Below are 24,586 nucleotides of genomic sequence, written 5' to 3' on the forward strand. Positions count from 1 at the left end.
CTGCTCAAATCAATCTAAATTCAAATGAAAAAAAAAAACAGAACACTGGGATCAGCTAAAGTCAGCAGCTCAAAGACTGAATAAAAAGAAAAACTGGACTGAACTCTGTCTACAATACTAATAAATGTGATAGTGGTATGATCAGGAACTGTAATAGACGTCTTTCTGTTATCCATCTGCAGTTCTTGTTTGGACCCTGATGATGAGGGCTCTGAGGCCGGCCTTGTTGGTGGCGGTGGAGGTGCCAGACATCTCAGCCGGGCTCCGTCCTCCTCGGCGCTGTCCGAGCTGCTGGACGGACTCCGGAAACGCAGGGCGAGCACAGAGGTGGCAGACGGGGCTGGCAGCACTGTGTCCCTTCCCATTTACCAAACCACCGGAGCCTCCACTCTCAGGCGGAGGGCCTCGGCTCTTTCCCTCAGTCCGGCGGACGTCCAGGAGCTCCGGCCTGGCCCTGGCATCCTGAAACCGCCGTCTCCTCTGCTGCCGCGCGCCGCCAGCTCTCGCTCCGTCACCGACTCGGAAAAGCTCCCTCGGTTCAACTCGAGCGGCTCTGCCTCCTCGCTCCCGTCCCTGCCTCGCCTCTCCTCTCTGTCTTCTTCCCTTGCCGCCCGCCATCCTCCTCCGTCCCTGTCCATCCCTGAGGAGGACCAGGACGAGCCCCTGCGCTCGGCGGCCGCTCCCTTCCAGCGCTCCCCTCAGCCGCTGCGGCGGTGCATGCTGGAGAGCGTCGCGACTGCTGCAGACGGAGGCGAGGGGTCCCTGGGGTCGGAACCTATGGTCTTCCAGAACCGGCGTCTGACTGGCGACGACGACGCTGCCTCAGACATCCTGCCCGCCATCCGCAGGGCCCAGTCCACCAGCAGCCTGGCCAGCTCCATCAAAGGCACCAGGAGGGCGCTGAGCGTCCACTTCGGAGAGCTGCCCCCGTCCACACGCAGCAGGAAGAGCTCTGAGACGGAGTCGTCCAGTTCAGGCGGGTCTGGGGGAAGCTCCCAGGGCAGCGGGCCGCGGCGGAGGCTGGAGCGACCGCAGGGACAGAGGCTGGAGGCGGAGGGGAGCGAAGGGGGAGACGTGGCTTCAGTCATGAAGAAGTACCTGAGGAAGGAAGTCGATTGATGCAGGCCAGGTGAGATGTAGACAGGAAATGGAGCGCCGGGTTTCCCTCAGTGGATCATAAGCCTGGCGGGCCACCAGGCTGTACTTCCTCCCCCACCAGGCTGAGCATTGTTTGTTCATTTTATTTTTATACACCAGGAACATTAACTGCATTTCCACTACAATCTTTGTCTATATTCTGCTCATGTTTAAGAAACACAACTTTGCAAGTGTAGTGTTTCCATTAAATAAAAATTCATTTCAAATCACATGTGAATGAACTTGTTCCCATGATAAGTTATTGAAAAATTATGGCAGCAATGGATGTAAACAGTTACATGAGATATATTCATAATACAGCCATATTGCTAACACTCATCATCTGTCAGCCAATCAGAGAGATGTCAGCGTCTTATTGAGGTTTTGGAGCGATAGGCCCCGCCTACTTGGAAATAGCTTTGGGGAAATTGTAATCTGTGATTTTACAAAAGAGTTATGGATTCATAACTGATACACAACTTTTTATAAACTGTGATTCTGTGAGCTGTAGTGGAGCCAGATTCAGCATCACCTCCTGCTACTTCCTGCTGGGTTCCGGTTAGCTGGATGTCCACCAGTGGTAACATTCAGCTGTTGATCATGTGACTTGTGTGATGTGAAAAAAGTTTCTCAATGCGGCCATAAAAAAGCATCTCAACATTAGATTTTTTTTTAAAAATAAATCTCATTATGCAGATGTATTTTTATAACTTAATTTTGCACATTTCTAGAGTTGCAGACAGAATAGACGGATGAGGCCCAGTTTCTGGGTTGTTGTTTTTTTTTGGGACTGCCTCCGCATCCGCCTGTTGGCCTCACACGCTAATATTTCCAAATTACGATGCCAGTGAACCTCTGGAATTGTTTAGAACTTTGAACATTTAACTCAGAAACGTGGCGGGCCGCTGGTGGACTTTCCCCGCTGCCAGGCTTCGCAGGTTTCCGGGGCAAACCCTGGAGTGGCGACTGAGGGAACGATTTCATTCACACATCAAGTTATTCATGCATCAAATGACTTCAATATCTGGGCCATATTTCCCAAAAGCATCTTAAGCTGATTGAGAAATCCAGCGGAGGGATCACAGCTGCAGTCACACCAGTGCAGCATTTTATTTCTTCATGACTTAAAACAGGCAGGTCCCTTATCAACAAATGAGCCGCCAGCTTTGGCTGTTACTGATCCCACAGCTTATCACTGTGTGCTAAATATTCACTTCTATTTCTGTAAAATATTGAAGTTCCTCTGAATTCCACACTCATTCACAGGAATTATATCAAAATCTCACGTCTAATCGAAACCCTCAATTTAGCTTATAGTTGAGTACCACCTGAGACCATTTGTTAATGGGTTTTATTGATTAACCACATTTTTTGATTTATGAAGATTTTATATGTGTAACATTGTGATTTATTTTCACCAATTCACTCATTGTGTAGTGTAGGCCAACTCGACACTAAAAAACATCATTTTACAAGAATACAATCATAATACAATAAAGTCAAAATAATACGAGTATAAAGCTTTTGCATTACCAGAATAAGGCTATAATATTAGGAGAATAAAGTTGATCAGGACTCCAAGATGAAAAATAACACAAAATAAATCAACTAAAATGAGCAATGTTGAGCATCTGGTGAAGTTATACTTTGTTTTTGGTTTTACAAATGAAGACATATTTAATCTCTTTTAAAATATCAGCATCAAATTATTATCAGTAGCAGGACTTTTAAGGATGTACTGCGCATACAAATATATCAATAAAATATATATGTGTGATTTTAATTTAATTTATTTAATGGAAACATAATTTGGAAGTTATGTTTTATTGACAGAATATTGAAAAATGTTGCGCACTTTTGTAACAAACTCAGCTTGTGGGAACATACTGTAAAGTTATGTCATATAATAAACTCTGGTTGGCTTTTATTTCAAGGCTTAAAATTCAATTTAGAAATAGAACCAAAAACAAAACTTTTTTTGCAGATTGTTTCATTAAATTTTTTTCAAATCCAGCATATCCATGCACTTTTATTATCATTAATTTTTTTGCCTGAAGAATTCTATAAATGTGTTCAGAACACAGCTTTGAGGAGAAAAATGTGATCATTATCAGGGAAACGCAGCCATGATTATTTTGGCAGCGCTGCGCAGCCACCATCAGCCACGGCCATTAATCACATAAAACAGAACAAAATAACAACGTCATTTTCTCCCAAATGAGCGGCTCCTGCTGGGGGTCGGTGTAGCATGACTCAGGCAGAATTAAAGATGCCTTTTCGTTTCCAGTCCCGGCTCAACACGAGGAGAGGTTCTCAGGTGGTGGATGGATCCGGGCCCGGGCTTGTATCTGCAGCTCAACATCATATCACACCCTGCTTTCACATCAACCTTTCTGGTCTGACCATCATGTTCTTTTACGCTTTTTTTTTTTTTTTTAATATCCCATCAGCCTCCTTGTGTGTTAGCTTCCAGCTGTGAGCTTCAAAGAGACTTGCAGACCACAGGATGCTGAATGAAAAGCTTTGGAAGTCAACGCTGATGCTTTGGACTCCTCCAGATATTAAAGCCACTGGAAAAGCACTCTGTATTTTCAAATATGTTCTGTTTGTATATGATTAAAAATGAATGAATGATTTTTGAGTTGTGTCCATGTGCATTTCTTATTTTGAGTCCGTGTTATTGATCTTTTTCGTGTTTTTAAAATCCTGTTTTACTCAGGAAAGATGTTCTTACACATATGCAAAATGTGCTCCTCCCAGGGTTCCTGTTGTGGTCCTCAGAAAGGCACCGCTCCCGGTTAAAAACAACCAATCAGAGCCAGGAGGAGGGTCTTAGAGCTGCTAATCATCCTTTTGTATGCTGCCCAATTACCTGTTAGCTGGTGCTTTACAAACACCAGGTAACAGAAAGCCAAACTGCCTTTTATGTCAAATATTCTAGATATACTCAACACAAAAAAAATCAGTGAGTAGGCAACTTTCCTGCAAATAATTTGGAGTTTCCACCAAAAACAAAAATCTAGGAATAAGTGAATTAACAAATTGAAGTCAGAGGTCTGATGGATCATTAATATGACTCAAATTGAACGTTTTTTTTTAATTGTAAAAAACTGCCTCTGTGGTCTTATAGAATAGAATAAAATCCTTTTCAGTCCCACGGTGGGGAAATTCAGTTGCAACAAGTTAAAGTGTAAGTTGTGATGTTCTGTTTTCTTAATGATTGATTGGCTGCTGATCAAACTGTGTTTGCTAAAATGTCAAAGATCCACTCATATTTCCACTCAGCTGCTTGTCCTTCTTTCTGAATATGAACCAGAATGATGGAGTATTAGCTTGATTGTAATGTGCAGAAATAATTCCTTGTTGAGTGCCAGTGTGTGTCTTGGTGCAGTGGGTTCATTGGAGAACACTCCTCTGCGAGTGCCTGGTTAGTGTGAAGTGTTGTCCAATTTTGCTCTCAGCTTGAAGAACCTGCTTGCCTGTGCTTGTGTCTGCTCAGGGTCATGTTCCACCAACACAATGTTGCGGTTGCTGTGTGTGGACTCTTTCTCTCTCACACTGCTCCGCCAGAATGCACCAACACCAATAACTAAAAGACTCCAGCTATCTCAGAACCCGGTAGCTGTTCCAGGAACATTTATTGTGTGTGATGTGATCTACTCTGGCTCTGGTTGGAGACGGACTGCTGAAATCCAGACAGCTGGAACCGTATGAAAGGGAACTCCTGCAAAAGATAATAGAGGAGCAACTTTTTTTCTGTAATTCCAACAGTGTTAAAACATGTTGCATGCTGTGCCATCAAAGAGTCGTATCAAAAGACTGAATAAACACGCTAGTGTTAGCTTAATACAGAACAATGTTACGCAGGAGAAAATGTATTGGCTTAGAGTCATGGTGAATAACGAAGAGCTAACTGTTCATATTGTCCTCTGCATAATGACGGTGAGCTTTGTGTTATAACCACATATTAATGTTTATGGAGTCACTTCATCGTATGTTGTAGACAACTGAACTTTCATTTTTCATTGATGATTTAGTTGCATTTCTGCTGACGTCTAAAGATTCTTTCCCATCAGTGCCTGAGTTTCAAAGATTAAAGGCGCAGCGCTGCACAGTGGGGTTAATAGTGAAACATATTGAAGAACTCCAGCAGCAGCTCCAAGAGATGAAAGTCTTAGACTGCACGTATTTATTCACTATATTTATTCACTCTTACAGTCAATCTGTAAGCACAGAGCTCATGGATAAACTGGAGAGCATGTTGTGTCCTTTTCCATCCTGCTTTACAGTAATTATTTGATGAAATGTTTTCACCTCCTAGTGCTTTAATGCACACTTGGGTTATTCCTGCGACATTTTGAGCATTTGGAGCTTGTTCTTGTTTAAAAGGTTTTACAAATGCAGCTTGTGGCCTACTTCAGCACCTCCAAGTGACGCAGGGAGTCCTACAGCTGAGTTTGCTGATTGGCCAAGAGTCTTGACCTATTTATCCCAAGAGGTTTTTCAGGATTTCTGACATGTAGAGAAGTGAATGTACATGCTGCGTAGAGCTTATGGATAGACAGAAATCATCGTTTGTCACAGACATTACAACATATACAAAGTACCAACGAATGTAGAATTTATTTTGAGTCCACATATGAGGACAGGAAGTGACAATGAGAAAGTACAGTGGGACTCCTTGTTTTTTCGTACAAACCTGGCAACTAAAACGGATTCCATTCCATTTTCAAAAAGCACATCCATCCATCCATCCATCCATCCATCCATCCATCCATCCATCCATCCATCCATCCATCCATCCATCCACATCCATCCATCCATCCATCCATCCATCCATCCATCCATCCATCCATCCATCCATCCATCCATCCATCCATCCATCCATCCATCCATCCATCATCAATCAATCAATCAATCAATCAATCAATCAATCAATCAATCAATCAATCAATCAATCATCTTGCAGAATTGTTTTATTAGACTAACATGTCCAGAAGGGAAACCTAAATATCCTTTTGTCTGATAATAAAATGAGTTGATGTTTAAATGCAACAAGATAAAGTAACACAAGAAAGCTGTGAGGAGCCGAGTATTTTTCGCAGCACTGTTGTACTTCTGTGGTAGCAATCTGTGGAAGGCAATGAATGCGCAGCGGAACGGCAAGCAGCTCATTAGGAGCTGAACATCTGGACATCAGGTATGGAGGGGCCCCTCAGTGATCACATCCCTGCTGCAGCAGGTCCTCTCAGCTCCATCACTGGGCCTGAGCTCGAGGAGCGATGCAGGTTCAACACTTGAGCAAATCTTCTCTGCCTCAGGGCGTCTGATGCTGAGAGCTGGAGACCCCGCTGACAGCCCATGATGATGGAAGACAATACAAGCATTGTGTTTTGGTCTCTCAGTCGACATAGAACACAAGAAGTTTTTTAACGTTGATGTTTTAAATCATCTGTTCATGGACCGAACAGATGCATGAGCTGCTTTTCCAACACAAATAATTCTGCTAAAGTCATAAAAACACAATTTTGCAATTGCAGTGTTTCAATTAAACAAGAAATGACATGAAAAATCATATGTGAAAAGCCAGGAAGACTTAGGAAGAACTATATCTGCCTTTTATTTCAAAATAAAATAGCTGTAAACATGTTGAACCCATAGGGGGCAGTGTAGAGCAAAGCTATACCCTGTCAGCCAATCAGATTGCTTCAAAACAATCACAACTTCTTGGTAGGAATTAAACACAATGCCAGGAGAGCTGAGCAGCATTAAAATAATGTATTATAATATAAAGTTAATAAAAGCAGAAGATGATGTTGATGGGTAATCGTGTCAAGTGGATATATAAGCATCATTTGTTTTTCTGTAATCTATGTCTCCTCAAACACAAACGCATAGTTCTCTCAACTCTTCTTTTTTATAAATAAATAATCGTTTTCAGGAATATTAAACAACGAAGAGCATAAAAGGTTTTATTTTCTCCGTAGGCCCTTTGGAAACTAAAGAAAATAAAGATTTTTCTCAATATTACATAAAGTATCCCTGCACACAAAAAACAACAATAAACAAACAAACAAAAAAAAACAACTTTCAAAAGAGGTTTATCTACTATCATCTATTTAAAAAAAAAGCATCCCAGTGTTGATCTGACTCCCAGTCTGCAGCTGCTGGTCCACTCTGTGTGACCCACTCTGCCCCACAGGCTGCTGGATCCCACAGAATAATTCCATGTTGGGTTTCAGTTCAACATAAAGCTGATGCAAATGAGCCTCAGTTCATCTTCTACAAACATTTTTACCCTTTTCTCGCTCACTTGTTTGCGCTGCGCCGTCTTTTGCCACAGCAAAGAAGAAGCTGTGACCTGCAGGCCTCTGCTGTGTGGCACAACGGAGCCGTGCGCTGTCAGAGCACACGTCTCACTGCAAAGGCTTAACTCCCTTCTCACAGGAATTTGTTAGAAAAAAAAAAAAAAACAACACACACAACAGCAGCAGGACAGCCAGGACCAATGCCTGTAAAGTAAAGAGATAAAAGAGATGAGATTGGGCTTAAGATGGAGATGGAGGAGAAGGAGGGATTGTAGATCACAAAGAGAATCAGATAGGACGAGGATGGATGAGACAAGGAGCGAGCCGGGGACGGTTGGTGGAGGGTTGGGGGGAGTGATGCTTCTCAGAACTAACGATATCTCTTCTCCCTCTAAAGCCGCCGTCTAATCATTTCACTCTTTGTTTGGCAGAGACTGAGGAGAGATGCAGCTCTGACTGCCTCAGCACATAAAAGGAGAAGTTTAGGAATTTTATACATGGTGCCGGTGATTCTGTTCAGAGTCGAAAGATGTCGTCTTAAAGTACAAAATGGGAAATGAAGATATTTTTGTGGTTAGGACAGACAATCAGTTTACAATGTCAGACAAAAAAAGAGTTATAACTTTATTTCTTTAAATGCCAAAAAGCCATAAAAGTGGCCTTGTGAGAAAAGTAAATGGCGCCACGTTGGCGGCAACATCAGCCATCCTCTGGTTCCGATAACTGGAAATGAGTTTTTAAAGGGGCAGTATGTAACTTTTATTTTAAGAAAAAGAAGTATTTGTTGATATTGTTACCATGTTGTGACAGGATGGTGTGAGACGGATTATCTGTGAAAAAAACAAAACAAAACAAGCTCCTCTGGATTCTTCCAGTGCCAGCTGGAAGAATCCAAGAGTGTGCAGCTGCAATCAATCAATCAGAGCCAGGAGGCGGGTCTTAGTGCTGTCAATCAAGCATGTGTGTGCAAGAATGGCATATCACTCAAGATTATGTGCGGGGAAAACAGACAAGCGAGTTATTTTTGACAATATAGTGTACATGCGTAAAATAAATAAATAAATAAAGCCAGTTATTGACTCAGTCCCTGATATCTGAGACTCGTCTACGAGCCATGCTGCCTCCGGTGCTGCGGCGACGGAGCGGGCTGGGCAGGGTGAACACTGGGGGCTCACCGTGGAAACGGCTGTCAACTGTCCTCTCTTAGACAGAGACATTCAATATTTGAAAAAACACTTGTGGGAGCTGAGCAGGGAAAACATATCTGGAGCTTTCAAATGTTATAACAAATGTTATAACTGGGACGCTTCGCTGTGGAAAATTGCACTTCTTCGTGCCAAGAGAATTTGTCTTGCCTTTGTAATGAGCTTTAAACGCTTAAAAATGAAGTCAGGCAAGGCAACAGTGTGCCACACTAGCAAGAGAGAAGCTAGGGGTGGCCTGCCATCTGTTAGCAGATCACTGGATCTGCAGCGATTTCTTATCAACAGGAGGCACAAAGCCCTGCAGCACACACAATACGCAAAACAGATTTCATGAATGTTTCTAAAGGGTATTTCCACTTGGAGGCCACTATTAATAAAGATGACTTACTAAATTTCAAAGCGAGGGTCAGAATGGGGAAGAAAGAGGATTGAAGTGACTATGAAGGTGGCATGTTTGCTGGTGCAAAACAATAATCAAGCAGGTTTACAGGGAAACGTCGCAGTTTGCACTGTTACTAAATATATCACCAGTGAGGCCCAAGTTATACAACTTATCAGAAAATAGGTTTTACTGTTTAGCTGCTCTACGTCAAAGTTATTATAGGCAACTAAAACCAACAAAAACTGTAACAAATAAAAACTATGACAAATTGAAACTACTCCATATGTCTATAAATCTAACCAAAATATGCTGAAATTATAGCTACAATGTCCTTAATTTTAATGTTTATGAGTCTATTTATTAGCTCTTTGCTGCACAAACGTAGCATAAACATTTGACACCAATTTTGTCTAATTTGAAAAAATGGGGGAGGGTTGACCTTTCATGACCTCTGGTAATATTTCTTCATCTCTTTAAAATCATAGCGGCGCAAACGGAAATTGTTGCTGCACATACCAGCACAGACGTTTGACACCATGTTCGTCCAGTTTGAAGAAGGTGGGGAGGAACTTCACTCTGGTGAATTCTGTTGAGATTGACAAAAGAGACGCGGCTGCAGACCGATTCCAGTGCTATTGCTGACAGAGTGAAATGAGTGAGAGGCGCACTCTATTTCCTCTGTGAACTATTTCCATCAATGGCAGCGAACACAAACCGAGCCTCAGCGGCTCAGTTTAACCTTGGGAAAGAGTCGGCAGTTGTTCGGTTTCACAACAGAATCGGGATCACCTGCAGCGCCGGAGAACACGATGCTCAGCTATGCTGGAGCCGCTCAGCGTTTCTCAGCCGCTGCATTTGTCTTTTAGCCGCCTGCAGATTCCTGCTTTTTAATTGGCTCCCGTTCCCTCCGGTTAGTAACTTATTTGGAGTAGCCAAGTGCGCCACCTGCTCGGCGCCCAGCAGCAGGAACACACGGCTGCAGGAGAACGTAGAGGAGCTTTGAGCCAGATTGTTTCCCCCTGGAGTCAGAATAAAACAGAAATGCTTCCCATAGACTTGGAGTTATTCCTGGTGCTGCTCTCGTTTTCTCTGTAGAGGGATTTATTATATTTTGGTTGTTTAACACGTTTCAGATCAACTTCATGCTTTTGATTAAACCGTCTTTCCAACTTAAAGCTATAAATAACCGCAGAACAAACTGGCAGTATCAAAGCACGCATCCCAGGCGTTTCCTTTTGAAACGTGCTTTAGTACATTTCTAAGTTGAGCAAAAATAACAACAGCAGCTCGGGGAAATAAAATGCTTTTCTCCGTGTGTTCTGTTTGCATTACCTGGCTCTTCGCCTCCTCTATCGCTGACACTGATTCCTGCAACATTTCCACTCCCTACTGTCACGCTGCTTTCCTGGAACTGAAGAAGAGCTGCTTTGCTGTGAGGTGTTTAAAAGTCTGAAGTTGAGCAACTCCTGTAGGACAAAAACAAGCAGGTAATTCTGGATTGGAAATGATTTCTCTTTCTCTTTTTGTGTGTGTAATTGTTGTGGTGTAATATTCTAATCTTAAACTATGTGTTTTCATTTGCATGTCAGTGTGAAACCTGTGTGTGGTCTCTGTCTGACACACACACACACACACACACGCCCACACACACACACACACACACACACACACACACACACACACACACACACACACACACACACACACAGCCCACTGTGCCTGACTTGGAGCTTTAATCTGACCTCTTCTCCAGTGTTTGATATCACATCATGCCTACGGTATGAAACAAACCTGACAGAGTGATTTTCAACTAATAGTTGAAATAATGTTTTGTAATAATCTGGCAATCAATCTTTTCCACAGCACCGAAATGACATAATCGTGAGAGTTGAGATGGTCTTCTTTTAACCGGTAATTCTAATACGGACCAAAAAAGCAAACTCTGGTCCGCCTACAAACCCAGAAGTGAACTCTGCTGCCGTTCAAATGTATGAATGCCAAGCAGACAAGGCAGATCCAAAAGCAAAAAGCGGATTATAGCAGAGAGTGTTATGGAAACACACAACCAAAAATAAATATGCCACTCTATTGCAAAATCATATCCTCACTTTTGAAGTTTATGAATCTATTTATCAGACTTGTGAACTGAAATAGATTTTTTCCCCCCACTCTAGCCATTTATAACGCTGGTCCACAAAATGGTGACAACATCTGTGTTAAAACTCCAGTCGGCTGCTGTTTAACAATAACAATCCATATTTTGAAGATGGTGTCTAAAGTTGAGTATTCATCACCCAATCAGTGTAAACATGATCATGATACAATACTTTGAGCTTCCTGAATTCTTCACCTAATCAAGTCAGGCAAAGTATGAAAAACTTAAAACCACTACTATAACAAAAACAAAGATAAAACTCAGTATTTTCCCAATGATAATTAATAAAAGCTCGCAAACACACTGTAAAAACTCTCTAAAACTAAGAATTGGACAAACAATGAGATAAAACTGAACGATGCTGAGAAAACCCCAAACTATTACAACCCTGGTAATGTGTAAAATGCCCCCCGGTGGAGCGGGGAAGTTAATGCGCGGCTTGCTCTGCCACAGCAAAGGTCAGCCAGCCGAGTTGAGGAGTGTGTGTGAAATGACGGGGCAGCGTGAGCAACAGTACACTGTAACTCACTGGGCTTCTGCCACATCTGATTTCATTTGTTTAAGCAAACATTGTGCAGGACTTGTGGAACCACAGTGTGAACATAACAGCCAACCCAGCTCTGCGACTTCGTCTGTAGCAACACTGAAGCAGTGTAAAAAATATCCACCTAATAATTCAGGGTGTTTTTTTTTTTTGTTTTGCTTTGAAATACTCTTTCATAACATTGTTACCACTGTTCACATCGTCTTGACTGTAAATAACAGGGTCTTGCATCTCCAATGTGATGCATATTTTGATGCAAGTTTTAGATTCTTTGATAGAAAGAAATTCTGCGAAGCAACACAATTTGTCCTCTGATTCACTGGTTTAAGAGTTGTAATTCGATTTGACTTAATTGAGTGGAACAAAGCAAAGAAATGATACCGATTTCAACAAAACAACAGCCCAGGTGTTTTTCAGAGACACTCTGCTCTGGGCTGCGGCTGCCTCGAAATGCATCCTGTGTTGACTTGTGCTGTGTATTCTTCAGTGATGCCATAACTGTTATTACTATATATGCATCTGATGCATAAGTAAATCTGTTGGGCCTGCCTTTGGCACTCAGGCGACAATTTCCGAGTGTCATACTGCTATTAAAAAATACATAAATAGATAAATAAATAAAACAGCTTTTCACAATCAGGACTTGTCTAGTACACTTTTAACCTGGCTAGTAATAAAAGTGAGTTTCAGTGAATTATTACAAAAAACCTGTCAGGCTGTAGATATGATAACCGCTGCTTCAGAAACTCAGCAGCAAAATGCGGCTTTTCTATATCCCGAACAACACAGCACATCTTTCTTCCGCAACTCCTTGCTTCAGGATTTATCACACGCCAAAACTGATACAATAGCAGAACCAGCTGTGAAATTAACTGTGGCGTAAGGGAGGCGGCACAGCTGTGCTGAGAAATGCATTTCCAGGCTCTGAGACAGAAAGGAGATAATGGAAATAAAATAAAATAAAATACAAAAACAGAGAACATGGAAAAGGTGTTGAGAGCCTGGTTCTCAGTAACAGCTGAAGGCTGAATGTCTTTGCAGAAGGTTTTGGTTTTCTTTACATGAGCAGAAAGAGAAGGAACAGCAGTAAAAATGTAGCTCGGAGCTCATAAAGCTTCTGTCTAGAGAGAAGTCCAAACCGGAGGCAGGTACAGTTGGATTTCTCTCTTTCATGGTGTAATAATTTATACCGAGCTGGAGTGTTAGCTGGAGCTGGCCCCTCTGACATCTTTACTTTGTTGTTATTCATGACAACAAAGTAAAGAATCCCAGTGTATCTTCCTGCTCCGTCCATCTCAGCAGTTCTGCTGTTGGGTCAAAATCACACCCCAATAAGAAAATAAAGTCAAGATAATTCACTAAAGACAGGCTACAGTTTCTCAAAATCCTTGTTACATTAATAACTCTGTGGGTATAGAACCATATATGCTATCAAAATTGATCAATGCACACAAAACATGGATTTTATTCTGCAACCTATTACGTTATGTCTTCTCACTGTAGTGCTTTAAGGCGTGTCAGTCAAGCTTTCATGAATGTTTGAATAACTGGGCAGCGTAAAGAGCTTTGGAGTCCTCAAACTTGATCAAGGGTGATACTGCTGCATGGTACTTACCATCTGCTTGTTAAATGTCAACCCAAATCAAATAAATGGGTGAATCATGTTTCTAAACAAGAAATAAACGAATTTAATTGAATCAATGCAAGGAAGTGAAAACAGCAGATGTAGATGTAATGCATGAACTCCTGCTTTCTAAAGGATATTAATCAATCATAAACAAAAACAATATCCATCTCTTCAGCTGAAACCAGATATTTAAATACTTTAAATGGCTAAAATTGCTGCGCCGTCAGCAGCACAAACAGACAGGGATGCAAAGCAACTTTTACTGAGAGAAGACACTGTGGTGATGGACAGCAGCCGTCAGTCATAACGACTGACAGCGTTTGCAGCAAACACTTTGAACAAGCTAAGAAGATATAAGTATGATTAGAAAGATACCAAATATGGCAGAAGGGCATCACTTCCGACATGCGACCTGGTGCTTCGATATGATTAAGTGACATAGTTGCAAAGGGTCAATAAAGCCCTGGGCTGAACACACAGCCTTGTGGGACGCCGGTGTTGATGTTAAGAGTGGAGGAAGTGTGACTGCTTGCTCTCACACAGACAGCAAAGTCCAAAATCCAGTTGCATTGAGCATTGATTGGTTTCTCCAGATTGTCCTTGGGTGTGTGTGTGTGTGTGTGTGTGTGGGTGTGTGTGTGTGTGTGTGTGTGGGTGGGTGGGTGTGTGTGTGTGTGTGTGTGTGTGTGGTGGGTGTGGGTGTGTGTGTGTGTGTGTGTGTGTGGTGTGTGTGTCTGCGCATAGTTGTTTATACTAAGCATCTCTGTGTTGCCGTGGTGATCTGTCCTTGATGTACCTCTGTGACCTTGCAAGGACAAACGGGTGCAGACGATGGATGTGTCGACCTTTCGGTCTTGTTTCTGTTCTTCTTCCTATTGCTATGGTTAATCATTATATTAACATAAAGTTTAGTTACTTAGCAACACAGAAAGCATACATAACAACTTACTTTTGCGTGTGAAATTTGTTTCAAATCTCTTGACCACTGGGACTCGGCCATTGGCTCTAAGTGCACAGTCGTACTGTGAGCAGTGAGGACTTTTCGCTCAAAATTCAGACGCCAAGTTTTCATTTAGATACGAAACGCCATGCGGCAGCAGCCCTCTCTGAGGGCGTCTCAGCGGTCGGTCAGCATTCATTAACCTGCAGAGTGTGGAGTCTTGCTCTGGTCTTCATGAAGGCGACTGCAGTGGATTCCCACAGTGAAATACAACCAGCCTCCTCAAACAGATTACCTGCCCGGCATCAGGAAGCTCCTAACTCAACCCATCCATCCCTCGTCCCTCCTGCAAATCTCCCCCCCTTTCTATCTTATGTAAGCGTGCAGCCCATCACCCCTTACACACCAAAACAAAGTTTCATTATCATTAGGGTCACATTGTGTGTGACTGTCAGTGTGTGTGTGAGACAGAGACAGAGAGAGAGGGACAGGGGGGGAGAGGTAGGGAGAGAGGGAGGCTGCTTGTGACTGAGAATGTGAGAGAGAGGACAACAGAGGAGGACGCATCGCATCGGTGGCAGAAAGCAGGAGGCGCTGCTTGCAGTCAGGAGGATGCTCCTCTGACATGCGGACCTTCTCCGACGCCACCGGCTCCACCTGACCGCCGACCAGCCCGCTCACACAGCCGGGAGCTCGTGGTTTCATCTTTCCTTCCCCTCAGTCTCTCCTCCGCTCTCTGTTCCGCCGGAGCGGCTTGTGTCGCCATGCCGCCGGCTGCCCGCCCGGTCCGCCTGCGCGGCTCCTTGCCTGCGGTGCTGTGGGTCTGGCTGCTGTGGAGCAGCGTCTCAGCAGGAGGTAAGGCTCTTCAATTTCTTCTTCGTTTCCCATCATTACTGTGGGATGCTGTTGGAGCAGTGCTTCCAAACTCCCGTCATCTGAGTCCCGGATCGCAGATCGAGAGCAGCTTGACTTCAGTTCTCGGCGCATCACCAACTCGCATTTTATTTTTATTTATTTATTTATTTTCTGGGCATCCCCGGCTTGTTTTCGAGTCAAATCGTGGGAGGTTTCGAGTGGATGGAGAGAGAGAGAGAGTCTGAAACAGCCTTTTGAAGTCTCCAAATAAACGGAGGTTATTTCCAGCCTCAAACCACACAACGGATTCTTCTTTTTCTGATTTCTTTTTCCTCTTTCTTTTTTTGGCACGAGCGGTCCGGGGATGTGCGCGCACGCTTCCCTTAAGCCGAGGAGTGCGCGCGGAGCGGAGCCCACTCGTGTGCGTGGGATCCTCGATCAGCCAGTAGATGCTGCTGCTGCTGCTGCTGGTGCTGCAGCTGCTGCAGCAGGGTGAATGCAGAGGGAGAGATCACCTGTCAACAGACCGGCAGTCTGAGCATCAGCAGGGAAAAACAAGAGAAGGACGAAGTTACACTCAACAACCCAGGAAGAGAAAATATTTCAAAAATACTTCCATTACAAACTCTGTTAATAAAAAAACAAACAAAATAATAATAATAATAATAATAATAATAATAATAATAATAATAATAATAATAATAATAAACACTATTTCACATTTGCAGAAGAAACGCAATCAAAAGCACACCTGAATAAGTTTTCAAATAATAATTTATTAAAACAAAAAACAAAAACAAAAACAAAAAAAACTCTTTACCGTGATTCTCCTACTTCCTGTCTTCGTCTTCTGTTGTTTGTGCCAGTGGCAACATCCGGTTGTTGATCATGTGACCAGTGTGATGCGAAAGATGTTTCCATTGCAATTTACCGAAATGAGACATTTTTTATATGGCCAATAAACCACCTAAATATAGCATTACAAATTTTTAATCCAAACACTATTATTATTATTATTATTATTATTATTATTATTATTATTATTATTATTATTATTATTATTATTATTTTAAATTGGCATTTCCATTCATCAGATTTGTTTCTGAACATTAAAATTGCACAGTCTTATGGAAATGCAGCCAGTGACATGCAGGATGTTTGTTTGGCTCTTTGGATCTCTTAGTATATAGTTCTTAATAACATGAGAAAAATTAATAACCCAATTACTATATTTACTCATTGAATTTCCACAACAGCATGTCACCAACTGCAGCATGTTTCACGTCAGTCTTTCTTGTCATTGGGTTGAAAAGTGTCTTCAATATATTTTCCATTAAAAATCAACATCCAGCAGAAGAAAATTATCCTCTTTTTGTAAATGTTTTGTTTGTTCTTTATTTACATATTTAGGTTCAGAAAAAGTAGTGGTTATTTAGGATTGACAATCTATTTTCATCAGAATTATAAGTTGTCTGCTTTGGGTGTTTGGGTTATAAAGGTTCTTGTTGGTGTCCCACCTTGCTGATGTGAAGACAGAAACATGATGTCCACTTTCACAGCGTTCCTTTTTGGATGCAATACTTCAATGAGAAAAATGCAAACACAAGCATAAAGTGTTCCTGCTTAGGAGCGTTTGCTCTGCTGAGCATTTCCTCCTGATCAGCTGAGGGGATCAAAATAACTTCAGTTGATACAGTTTTCTTCATCTCTAACTGGGGCAGCCCTCCGGATGTTAGGCTCTGCAACTAGCATGATTACAGTATGCTGGGGATGATGGTTGTGACACCGTTATGGAGAAAGTGTTTTATGTAAAGGGCTCTTTTGCTGTAGCCTCATTAAGGATCATTGTGGTTGAAGCTGTAGTCACTGAGGACAGCGGCATATTCTCCACTATCAGCTCCAATCTGCCTCTGATGCCAGTGAAGAAATACTCAAACAGACGTTGGGGTTGTGACATTGTTGCTTGCAACTCTTTGAGACCTGTGGTGCCATCATCTACGGCAGGTGTGTTTATCCACTACAGCGAGACTCGATGTCTTGTTGTTAGACCTCCATTGTATTTGTGGCAGTTGAAAACAAAGACAATTTTTTGCAATATTAACATGTGCAGCAAATATTGTGATGATGACATATGGTGACGGAATTTCATCTGTTGTTATAAACTCTACATTCCATGTTAATCCCCGTGTTTGGCATGAGCCAATAGTTCTGAACGCAGCTAACCAAATGAAGGTGATAGCAGCTGCATCAAAAAAGATAAAATAAACCCAAGCAGCATGTTCATTTTTGCGTATGATGTTGACGCTGAATTCATCGTGGATTATGCATGTCTTATCCACCACGGTTGCCAGCGGTGGGACATTGCCTGGTGGGTGCAGGCCGTGTCCATTTGTGACATTTTTCAGTGGAACATCACTTTAAGTTATCTGGGGACGATGAGCCTATTTGCAGACTTTGTTTTATGCATCATATCAAAACTGTTTGAAACAAAATGCAGCTTGTGAAGCTGATATACCAGCTGTGAAGGTGCTGACATGCTATTGGCTGATGTTTGCAAAGCAGCCAATTCAGGTGTGCCATTCATTTTCCTTGGTGTTTATTGGCTGTTCCTCAGCAGATATAAGGAAGACCATATAGATGTTAGGTTCCGTTGTAGTATTAAGATTTTCTTTCCACTGACTTTATTGATGTGTGTTATTAGGCATTAATAAGCCATTTGTAGAAGGAGTAAAGTGTCTATGTTGCTCCAAAATGAAACCAACAGCACATCATATGTCACCAGAGTGCTTATTTTAATGAGATTGACAATTTTCTCTAAAACTGATAAGATGTCTTGCAGTATTACATACACATTTAATATGCTAGTCATCACATCATAATTTTTACACATAAATATAAAAAATACACCACAATAAACTTGCTTTGCTTCACTGAACAGAACGTTGTATTTATTGTAGCCTATTGATTGTGATGCTGTGCAGCTTATTTGGCTTTATTTGGGTATTTAGGTGAAATATTTAATAGACAGAGGTAACATGTTCACTGCATTTGCAATAAAAGACACGAGTCAAAAATAAAGTAGAGACCAATTAAAAACTTCATGTATGAAATACATTTGAATTTATTTCAAATTAAATTCAACTCTTGTTGGACAAACTTATGAAAATGTAGGGGTCTGGTAATATAGACTATTAAATCTTTAAATGCTACCAACAAACAACAAAAACAACAAGAACATTTCAGAGTGGAACTTGTTTTGTCCAGAGGAAAATGGACCACAGTGTCTGTCTGAGCTCTGTGTCTCTGCTCAGAGCTGCACTCAACATGAATGCACATAACTTTAAATTTCGGGGAATGTCATCATTCAGGTCTTTTAGTTTTAATTTCAACACCATGTGAGTGAGCTGTCACACACACAGCCATCAGTCATCCTGTTGCTGTGTGAACCGGCCTCTGTGAAGCTGGGATCTCTGAAATCACCTGGGCCTGAGAGGAGCCGCCTCTGTGCCCTGATGATGCACAAACGAGTCAAAGTTTCAGCTCAGAAATCATCGATGTCGTTTCTGCCGGGCGTCGGCCTGCTTGTTAATCCACGCCACTTCATTGTTGGCGCCCAGCAGTTGGATCTGCATGTGCTCACTCCCTGCGTGTTGCTCCACGTTGCTGGGCTCAAAGAGCTCCTCCAGCAGAGACCCGATGACCTCCAGCCGGTTCGGGGAACGTGCCTGGCACGTGTGTGTTGGTGTGTGTTGGTGTGACAACCTTGCACGTTGTTGACATGAGCATGAAGTTGGGGCCCGGTCACTGCTTGCTCTGATTTTTTAGGGTTAGAGCGATAATGTCATAGCAAAGGCAGCTTGATGATGGGTGAGCGGAGACTAGACAGCAGATCTAGCTGCAGTATAGATCCAGAGAGCAACGTGCAGCAACGTGCAGCAGTGCTATCGACCCAGGCTGCCCCTGAAACTGTTGCACATCCTCTCCAGCAAAAAGAAGCAAAAACTCACCCTGCTCCCGATCCGCCATTCTCCTCTCATCTCATCACCTCCGCTCTGCTCTTCAGCTTCCTTCCTCTGGTTCTTCTTCATCCTCTGTGCTCGTCTTCCATCTCCCCTCCCCCATTTCTAGTGAGTTGAGAGGGAAAATAGAACTGAGAGGAGATTGTCTCTTCTGCTTGACTAACCCGAGCCTTATTACACAACCAGAACATTAGGCTCCAAACTTTTGAGACTATATTGTGCCATGTAAGCATCAGAAAGAGGCAAAGAAACAGAGTTGTAGAAGAAACACGAAGGCAGGTTTGGGGGAGGAAAGAAGAAGAAGAAGAAAAAAAACCCAGAGTAGAGTATGAAACATGAACCTTCAGTCTGTCACTGCTGATGTTGTGTTGACAGCATGCACACAGCATAGAAATGGCTCACAGTTATGCATTTTCAACATTCTTTACAAATTAGGAACTGTGGTGAGTATTTGTATTTAGTCCCCCTTTATTTCAATACTCCTAAATGAAATCCTGTGCAAACAGTGGCCTTCGGGGGTCAGTAACAGAGAAGTTTAAAACAAAATCCCATTAGCCTGTCATCTGAAAACTAGATAACTGAAAATTACAGTGTTTTATGTTCACAGTAGATAGAAGGGAAAATTCTTAGAAAATCCAGAGTTTAAAAAGTCAAAAATTTGCCAGAAAAAAAAATTGAAGCTAATCTTAGAAAGTTTCTGGAAAAGACTTGAATTCGTAAGCAGGCTCTCTTCAAAATTGTTTCGCAGTGTTTTCTAAAGCTCCATGATCAGAAAAGGGTTTGTTGCACCGATTCTCCTCCAGTACCCATTGTCCTCAGTGTCTTAATTATAAATATGTCACCCACACAGTGCAAATAATTCAATTTTGAAGTTCACCGTATTCAACATTTTCATTTTTCAGCGTGAATATAGAGGGACGGGGTTTTGTCGGCATTAACAACAGAGAGGAAGCCAAAGTGATGTTTTAGTTTCTTCTGCAGAACCAGGTGAGAACAGCTGCTGAAAATCACGTCTGATGTGACTGAGCTTCAGGAAGTAGAGTACTTGCACCGAGTAGCAGGATGGATGAGTGTTAATGGGAAACATTGTAAATAGGCTGTGAAAAGCTTGTAAAAAACAGACAATTGTTAAAAGTCAGTCGAGCAAAGCTGTATCCTGACTGAGAGCAACTAAAAAGAAAAAACAGAAAAGAAAAAAAGCGGTTCTAGAGCTACATTTCCATATTGTGATTTATTTTATTAAAAAGTGGCTAAAGAGTCTATGAAGACAGAAGCAGGCAGCTGTGACAGAAACCATCAGGAAGTTGTCCTGACTCCTTTTTAATCAGCAGGCGTCTGGTGCTGCTGCAGGTGGGCTCAGAGGGTTTTAACCTTTGATTTCACTCAGAGCCCCCAAGAACTTAAGCTGCTCATTAGCATGCTCATTCAGGCCTCTGTGTTCCTAATGAACAACTTCTGCCCTGGGTTTTGATGAGGCATAAAGCGGCAGAGTAGATTGAAACGACTGTTGTTGATGTTTGTCAGGTTTCCTCCCAATAACTAAAAATTATCCGTAGGTTTTATTAGTGCATACAATATTTTCATTATTATTGTATTGTGAAGGTTTGTGGACCTGCAGGCATTAAAGAGAACAGGCTGAACTGAATAAGCCCAAATCTTTTCAAAGTCACAACATCCAAATGAAAACTTGGGCTTATTACTAAACATTGATGCCAGGCGTTTCATATTTTTAGTTTACTCATTTATTTCTTTTTCAGCGTTCATTTACTTGTTTACATCACGCTGTTCTTCAGCTGCAATATTTATCGTGTCGACGGATCGGCCACCGGTCATAATCCACTTATTTCTGTGAAAACGTGTGTGATCGGTGATGGCCGATCACTGTCTCTTGATGCCGATCACCAAAACGATCACCTGTATGTCACTTCTCAGCCTGCACTGGAACTTTAATTCTCAGAGTGAGTGGGGACGTTTGCGTGTTGCGGCAGGAAAATGACCGCAGGGGTGAAGCACGTCAAAATGCATCAACACAACGAATCTAATATGACAGTCGATCCAGGCGATCGGTGATCGGCAGAGATCGGCCCTCATGGCTGATCGGTATCAGAATCGGCAGCAAAAAACCTGATCGGAGCATCTCTACTTTGAACTGATCACTTATTTACTGTAAGTGAACAGTAGTTATTTTAGTACATTTGTAATGCAAGTGTATGTATGTTCTATGTCTTTGTTGATGTTATTAAGTGCTAATAGATACTAAAGCTTTTCTGGAGATAAATAGAAATGGCTAGCTGTATCCACAGCTAACAGCTAACAGTGGCCAGAGAGGCAGTCCAACTACTGCACATCCTCACAAAGAAAAAAACAACAACACAAAAACAAAAAAAAGAAGCTTCAGGAAAATGTTCAGTTTTTGTTTTTTTGTTAAGCTTTGGTTGTAGTGTGAGGTGGTTTTTTTGGTCAAATCAAAATTGGTTTATTTCACAAAACTGCAATGGAAACACCTGATCAACAACAGGATGTTGCTACTGATGCAAACCAGGAAGGAAGGAGCTGGAGGATCATAGTGCAGCACTTTAATGACTCATGCACCAATTTATTCATGTGTGATTTTAATTGCGTCCCTCATTTAATGAAGGTAAATTCTGATGGTATTTTCTAATAAATCAACACTAGTGAAATATTGACTAATTTTTGCACTTGTTTCTAATGGAAACGCAGCCTGTGTGTGCACCTTGTATGAGCTGCTGCAGCTGTATGAGCGTTTAGATGTTTCTCACTTGGTCCCTGCACTCATTAGGATCAAAGTAATGGCGGCCGCCTCGTCAGTCTGACATATGGTCGGAACCAGTAACAAGCAACTGGGTGGAGTGTTGGGGTCTTGATCTCATGCTGCCTGGTTTGAGGTGTTGAATCTAACCCCTGTGGTGCAGCGCCTGCACCTCTTACTGGTGAGGATGCCTCCACCCTGGCGGCTCACCTTTGTGCAGCAGCCGCTCTGATTATCTGACGGGTGCGGGTGTGTGTGAGCGGCGCGGCTGACGCTCAGCAGGAGCGCCGGCTGCATGCGTCAGTGCCTGGGATTATCCTCTCGAGGATGGCTGCCGGATTGTGCAGACGCTGCTGACACTTCGCTACAATACAAGCAATTAACTGAAGCTTAACTTTGTTTATGTTTGTTTTAGGCCACGGCGGTTTGTGTAACGCTGACCTCAGGTGCCAACAGGCATGAAATTATGACGGTATGAATCTTAGGTACAAATATCTCGCTTCCACTGTAGTTTCAGAAGCCATGGCCATGAGCCGCTTCTCTTCTAAAACGATTAGGACAGACGTCTGAATTTCACTGAAATTCCACTCTAACATGTCACCATAAACCCTTTAGTCACAGCTAACTGTAGTTGTTTTCAGATCAAAGCTGTGATGCTGAGTTTTCATTCGGTACCTGCATGTGTTCATACAACTAAGCTGAGTTTACGTCTAACAGGTTATGTGTTCCCACTGCACTAACAACTAAGACAAATCCTGATCTTTATTGATATAATGTATCATGTTGGGAGTTTGTATTGCTTTAGATTTCGAGGTGGTGTTTAACATGAAGCAGATTGTACATGTGAATCCTCTGCATGCACCTTGGAGCCAGTAACCGGCCCATGTCTTGGCATCAGATAGACATGCTGTGGCTGTTTGCCTTTTGTATAAAAGTAAAGCTAACAGAGCCGCAAAACAGTAAAACCCAATCTCGTTTCATGAGCGATATGGAGGTTTAGAGCCGGTCAGTGAGGAGAGCTGCATGTTTAATTCAGGCTGCGAATGACTGGCGACTGGATGCAGAGATGACAAGACGTGAAGGAAGAGTTTTCCTCTTCGGTCGGGAGCAAAGTGTTGAAGGAGGCGTTGACTTCATTATGTCATCATGTGTTAATAATAGCATTAATAAATACAGTGTATCTGGAAAGTATTCACAGTGCTTTACTTTTCCACATTTTTTATTATTAGCCCAAATTGAATTGAATTAATTTATTTCCTCAACATTCTCCACAAAAACAAACACAGAGGTTTAGGCAGAGAAGTCGGCCCACAGCATCACAGACCTACCATACTTAACAATGGACATGAGGAGTTTTCCCACGTAAACATAATTGTGATGGTGGGACAGAAACTGCTTTTTTTAATTATTATTTTATTTCTGGCATTGTTAAATGTAGCTGGTGTCCAGTGGTTGTCATGGAGACTTAGTGGCCCAAAGATGCCACTTTGCTGCAGTCTTCTTTCAGTGAGTTTTGGAGAATTATTTTGTACCTCCTTTTCCATCCTGTTCTCCGTTTGCAGTGGAAAAATAAATATTTATTCTCGTCGAAACTCGAGGCCGGCGCCCAAAAGAAATGGACTTCTGTGTCACAACCTACTTACACATGGGTCGTGAAATTGCTGAACTTTATAACAGCTACATTTATTTTACAGGGTTTTTTAGGTTGTTGACATCTGCAGTGTCTATGATGGTGTATTACAGGCATTACACAACAAATCTTATACATTTGCTATTAAAAACTTGGACATTTCCAAGTTTGAGAAATCAAAAATTTGCGACGCAAAAGCTTAAATTTTTTGATTAATTGCAGATTTTAAGTTCTTGTTATCTAGAAAATTTCTGAGATCAATCTCAAAAGTTTACTCTTCTTTTTTCTCTATCTATAACTACCCTAATACGCTGCCATTGAAGTAGGATTTTATTACTTTCCTCTAAAGTAAGTCACCTTTTTAAATATCACAGAATGTTAAGTCTAATTACCTCAGAAGTTGCCATAGTTTTTACGTTTCAGGCACTACAGAGACTTGCTTTGTTCCCAACATATCCACCGTTTCTGCATCTCGATGTAGCCAGTAGTAAAACCACATCCATGGTTCTCTGTCCGCTCAGCTGTGATGCCTCTGTTATGTAAATGTTGTATTTTGTGATAATCGTGCAGCTCTGTGTGGCAGCTCTGAATGTTCGCGCCCACAGCCAGGGACAGAAAACCAGACAGCAAGGAGGCTTGTTTTCCAGAGATGCTGGGTGAGGAGATGTGATGTTTTTGTTTTTTTTTCTCTCACATTTGGACAATTTATCATAGAGGAGCACAATAGCAGAAAAAAAGTGTCAAACTGTTGGTGAGAAATCGTTTTATTACATTTTGAATAAGTAGTTGACAAACCAGCCAGTCATTACCAGCTTTATGCTGAAGTGTGAAACTTTGAGCTCAAACACTAAAAATCCACTCAAAGTAATTCTCTGGGTTTCTCAGACAGAGGGCTTCTCTTCCTGAAGATGTTCCTCATCTATGCTGCACCCTCTCATGTGTCCTGACAAACATATTTTTGCTCCCCTTCGCTTCCTTTCACATAAATCTTTGCTACTGTAAAACTCGTCGCTG

General features: G+C 42.1%; 2 protein-coding genes across 5 annotated transcripts in view; both read left to right on the forward strand.

Annotated features, from left to right (window-relative positions):
• LOC129379852 (unconventional myosin-XVIIIb-like) overlaps positions 1-3,773 on the forward strand; it is a 41,557-nt gene extending 37,784 nt beyond the window's left edge. Inside the window, exon 44 of the mRNA XM_055060773.1 lies at positions 183-3,773. Within this exon, the coding sequence (XP_054916748.1) occupies positions 183-1,119 (937 nt within the window). The 3' untranslated portion in view covers positions 1,120-3,773. The remainder of the gene's footprint in view (positions 1-182) is intronic.
• Positions 3,774-14,833: 11,060 nt separating this feature from the next.
• The window catches only part of LOC129379814 (seizure 6-like protein), a 59,290-nt gene continuing 49,537 nt past the window's right edge, over positions 14,834-24,586 (forward strand). For all 4 annotated transcript variants that reach the window (XM_055060701.1, XM_055060702.1, XM_055060703.1 and 1 more), the window contains exon 1: positions 14,834-15,153. In XM_055060701.1, coding sequence (XP_054916676.1) covers positions 15,063-15,153 — 91 coding nt within the window. In that variant the 5' untranslated portion in view covers positions 14,834-15,062. The remainder of the gene's footprint in view (positions 15,154-24,586) is intronic.

Source organism: Poeciliopsis prolifica, unplaced genomic scaffold, assembly GCF_027474105.1.
Source record: "Poeciliopsis prolifica strain line A6 unplaced genomic scaffold, Auburn_PproV2 SCAFFOLD061, whole genome shotgun sequence".
Lineage (NCBI taxonomy): Eukaryota > Metazoa > Chordata > Actinopteri > Cyprinodontiformes > Poeciliidae > Poeciliopsis > Poeciliopsis prolifica.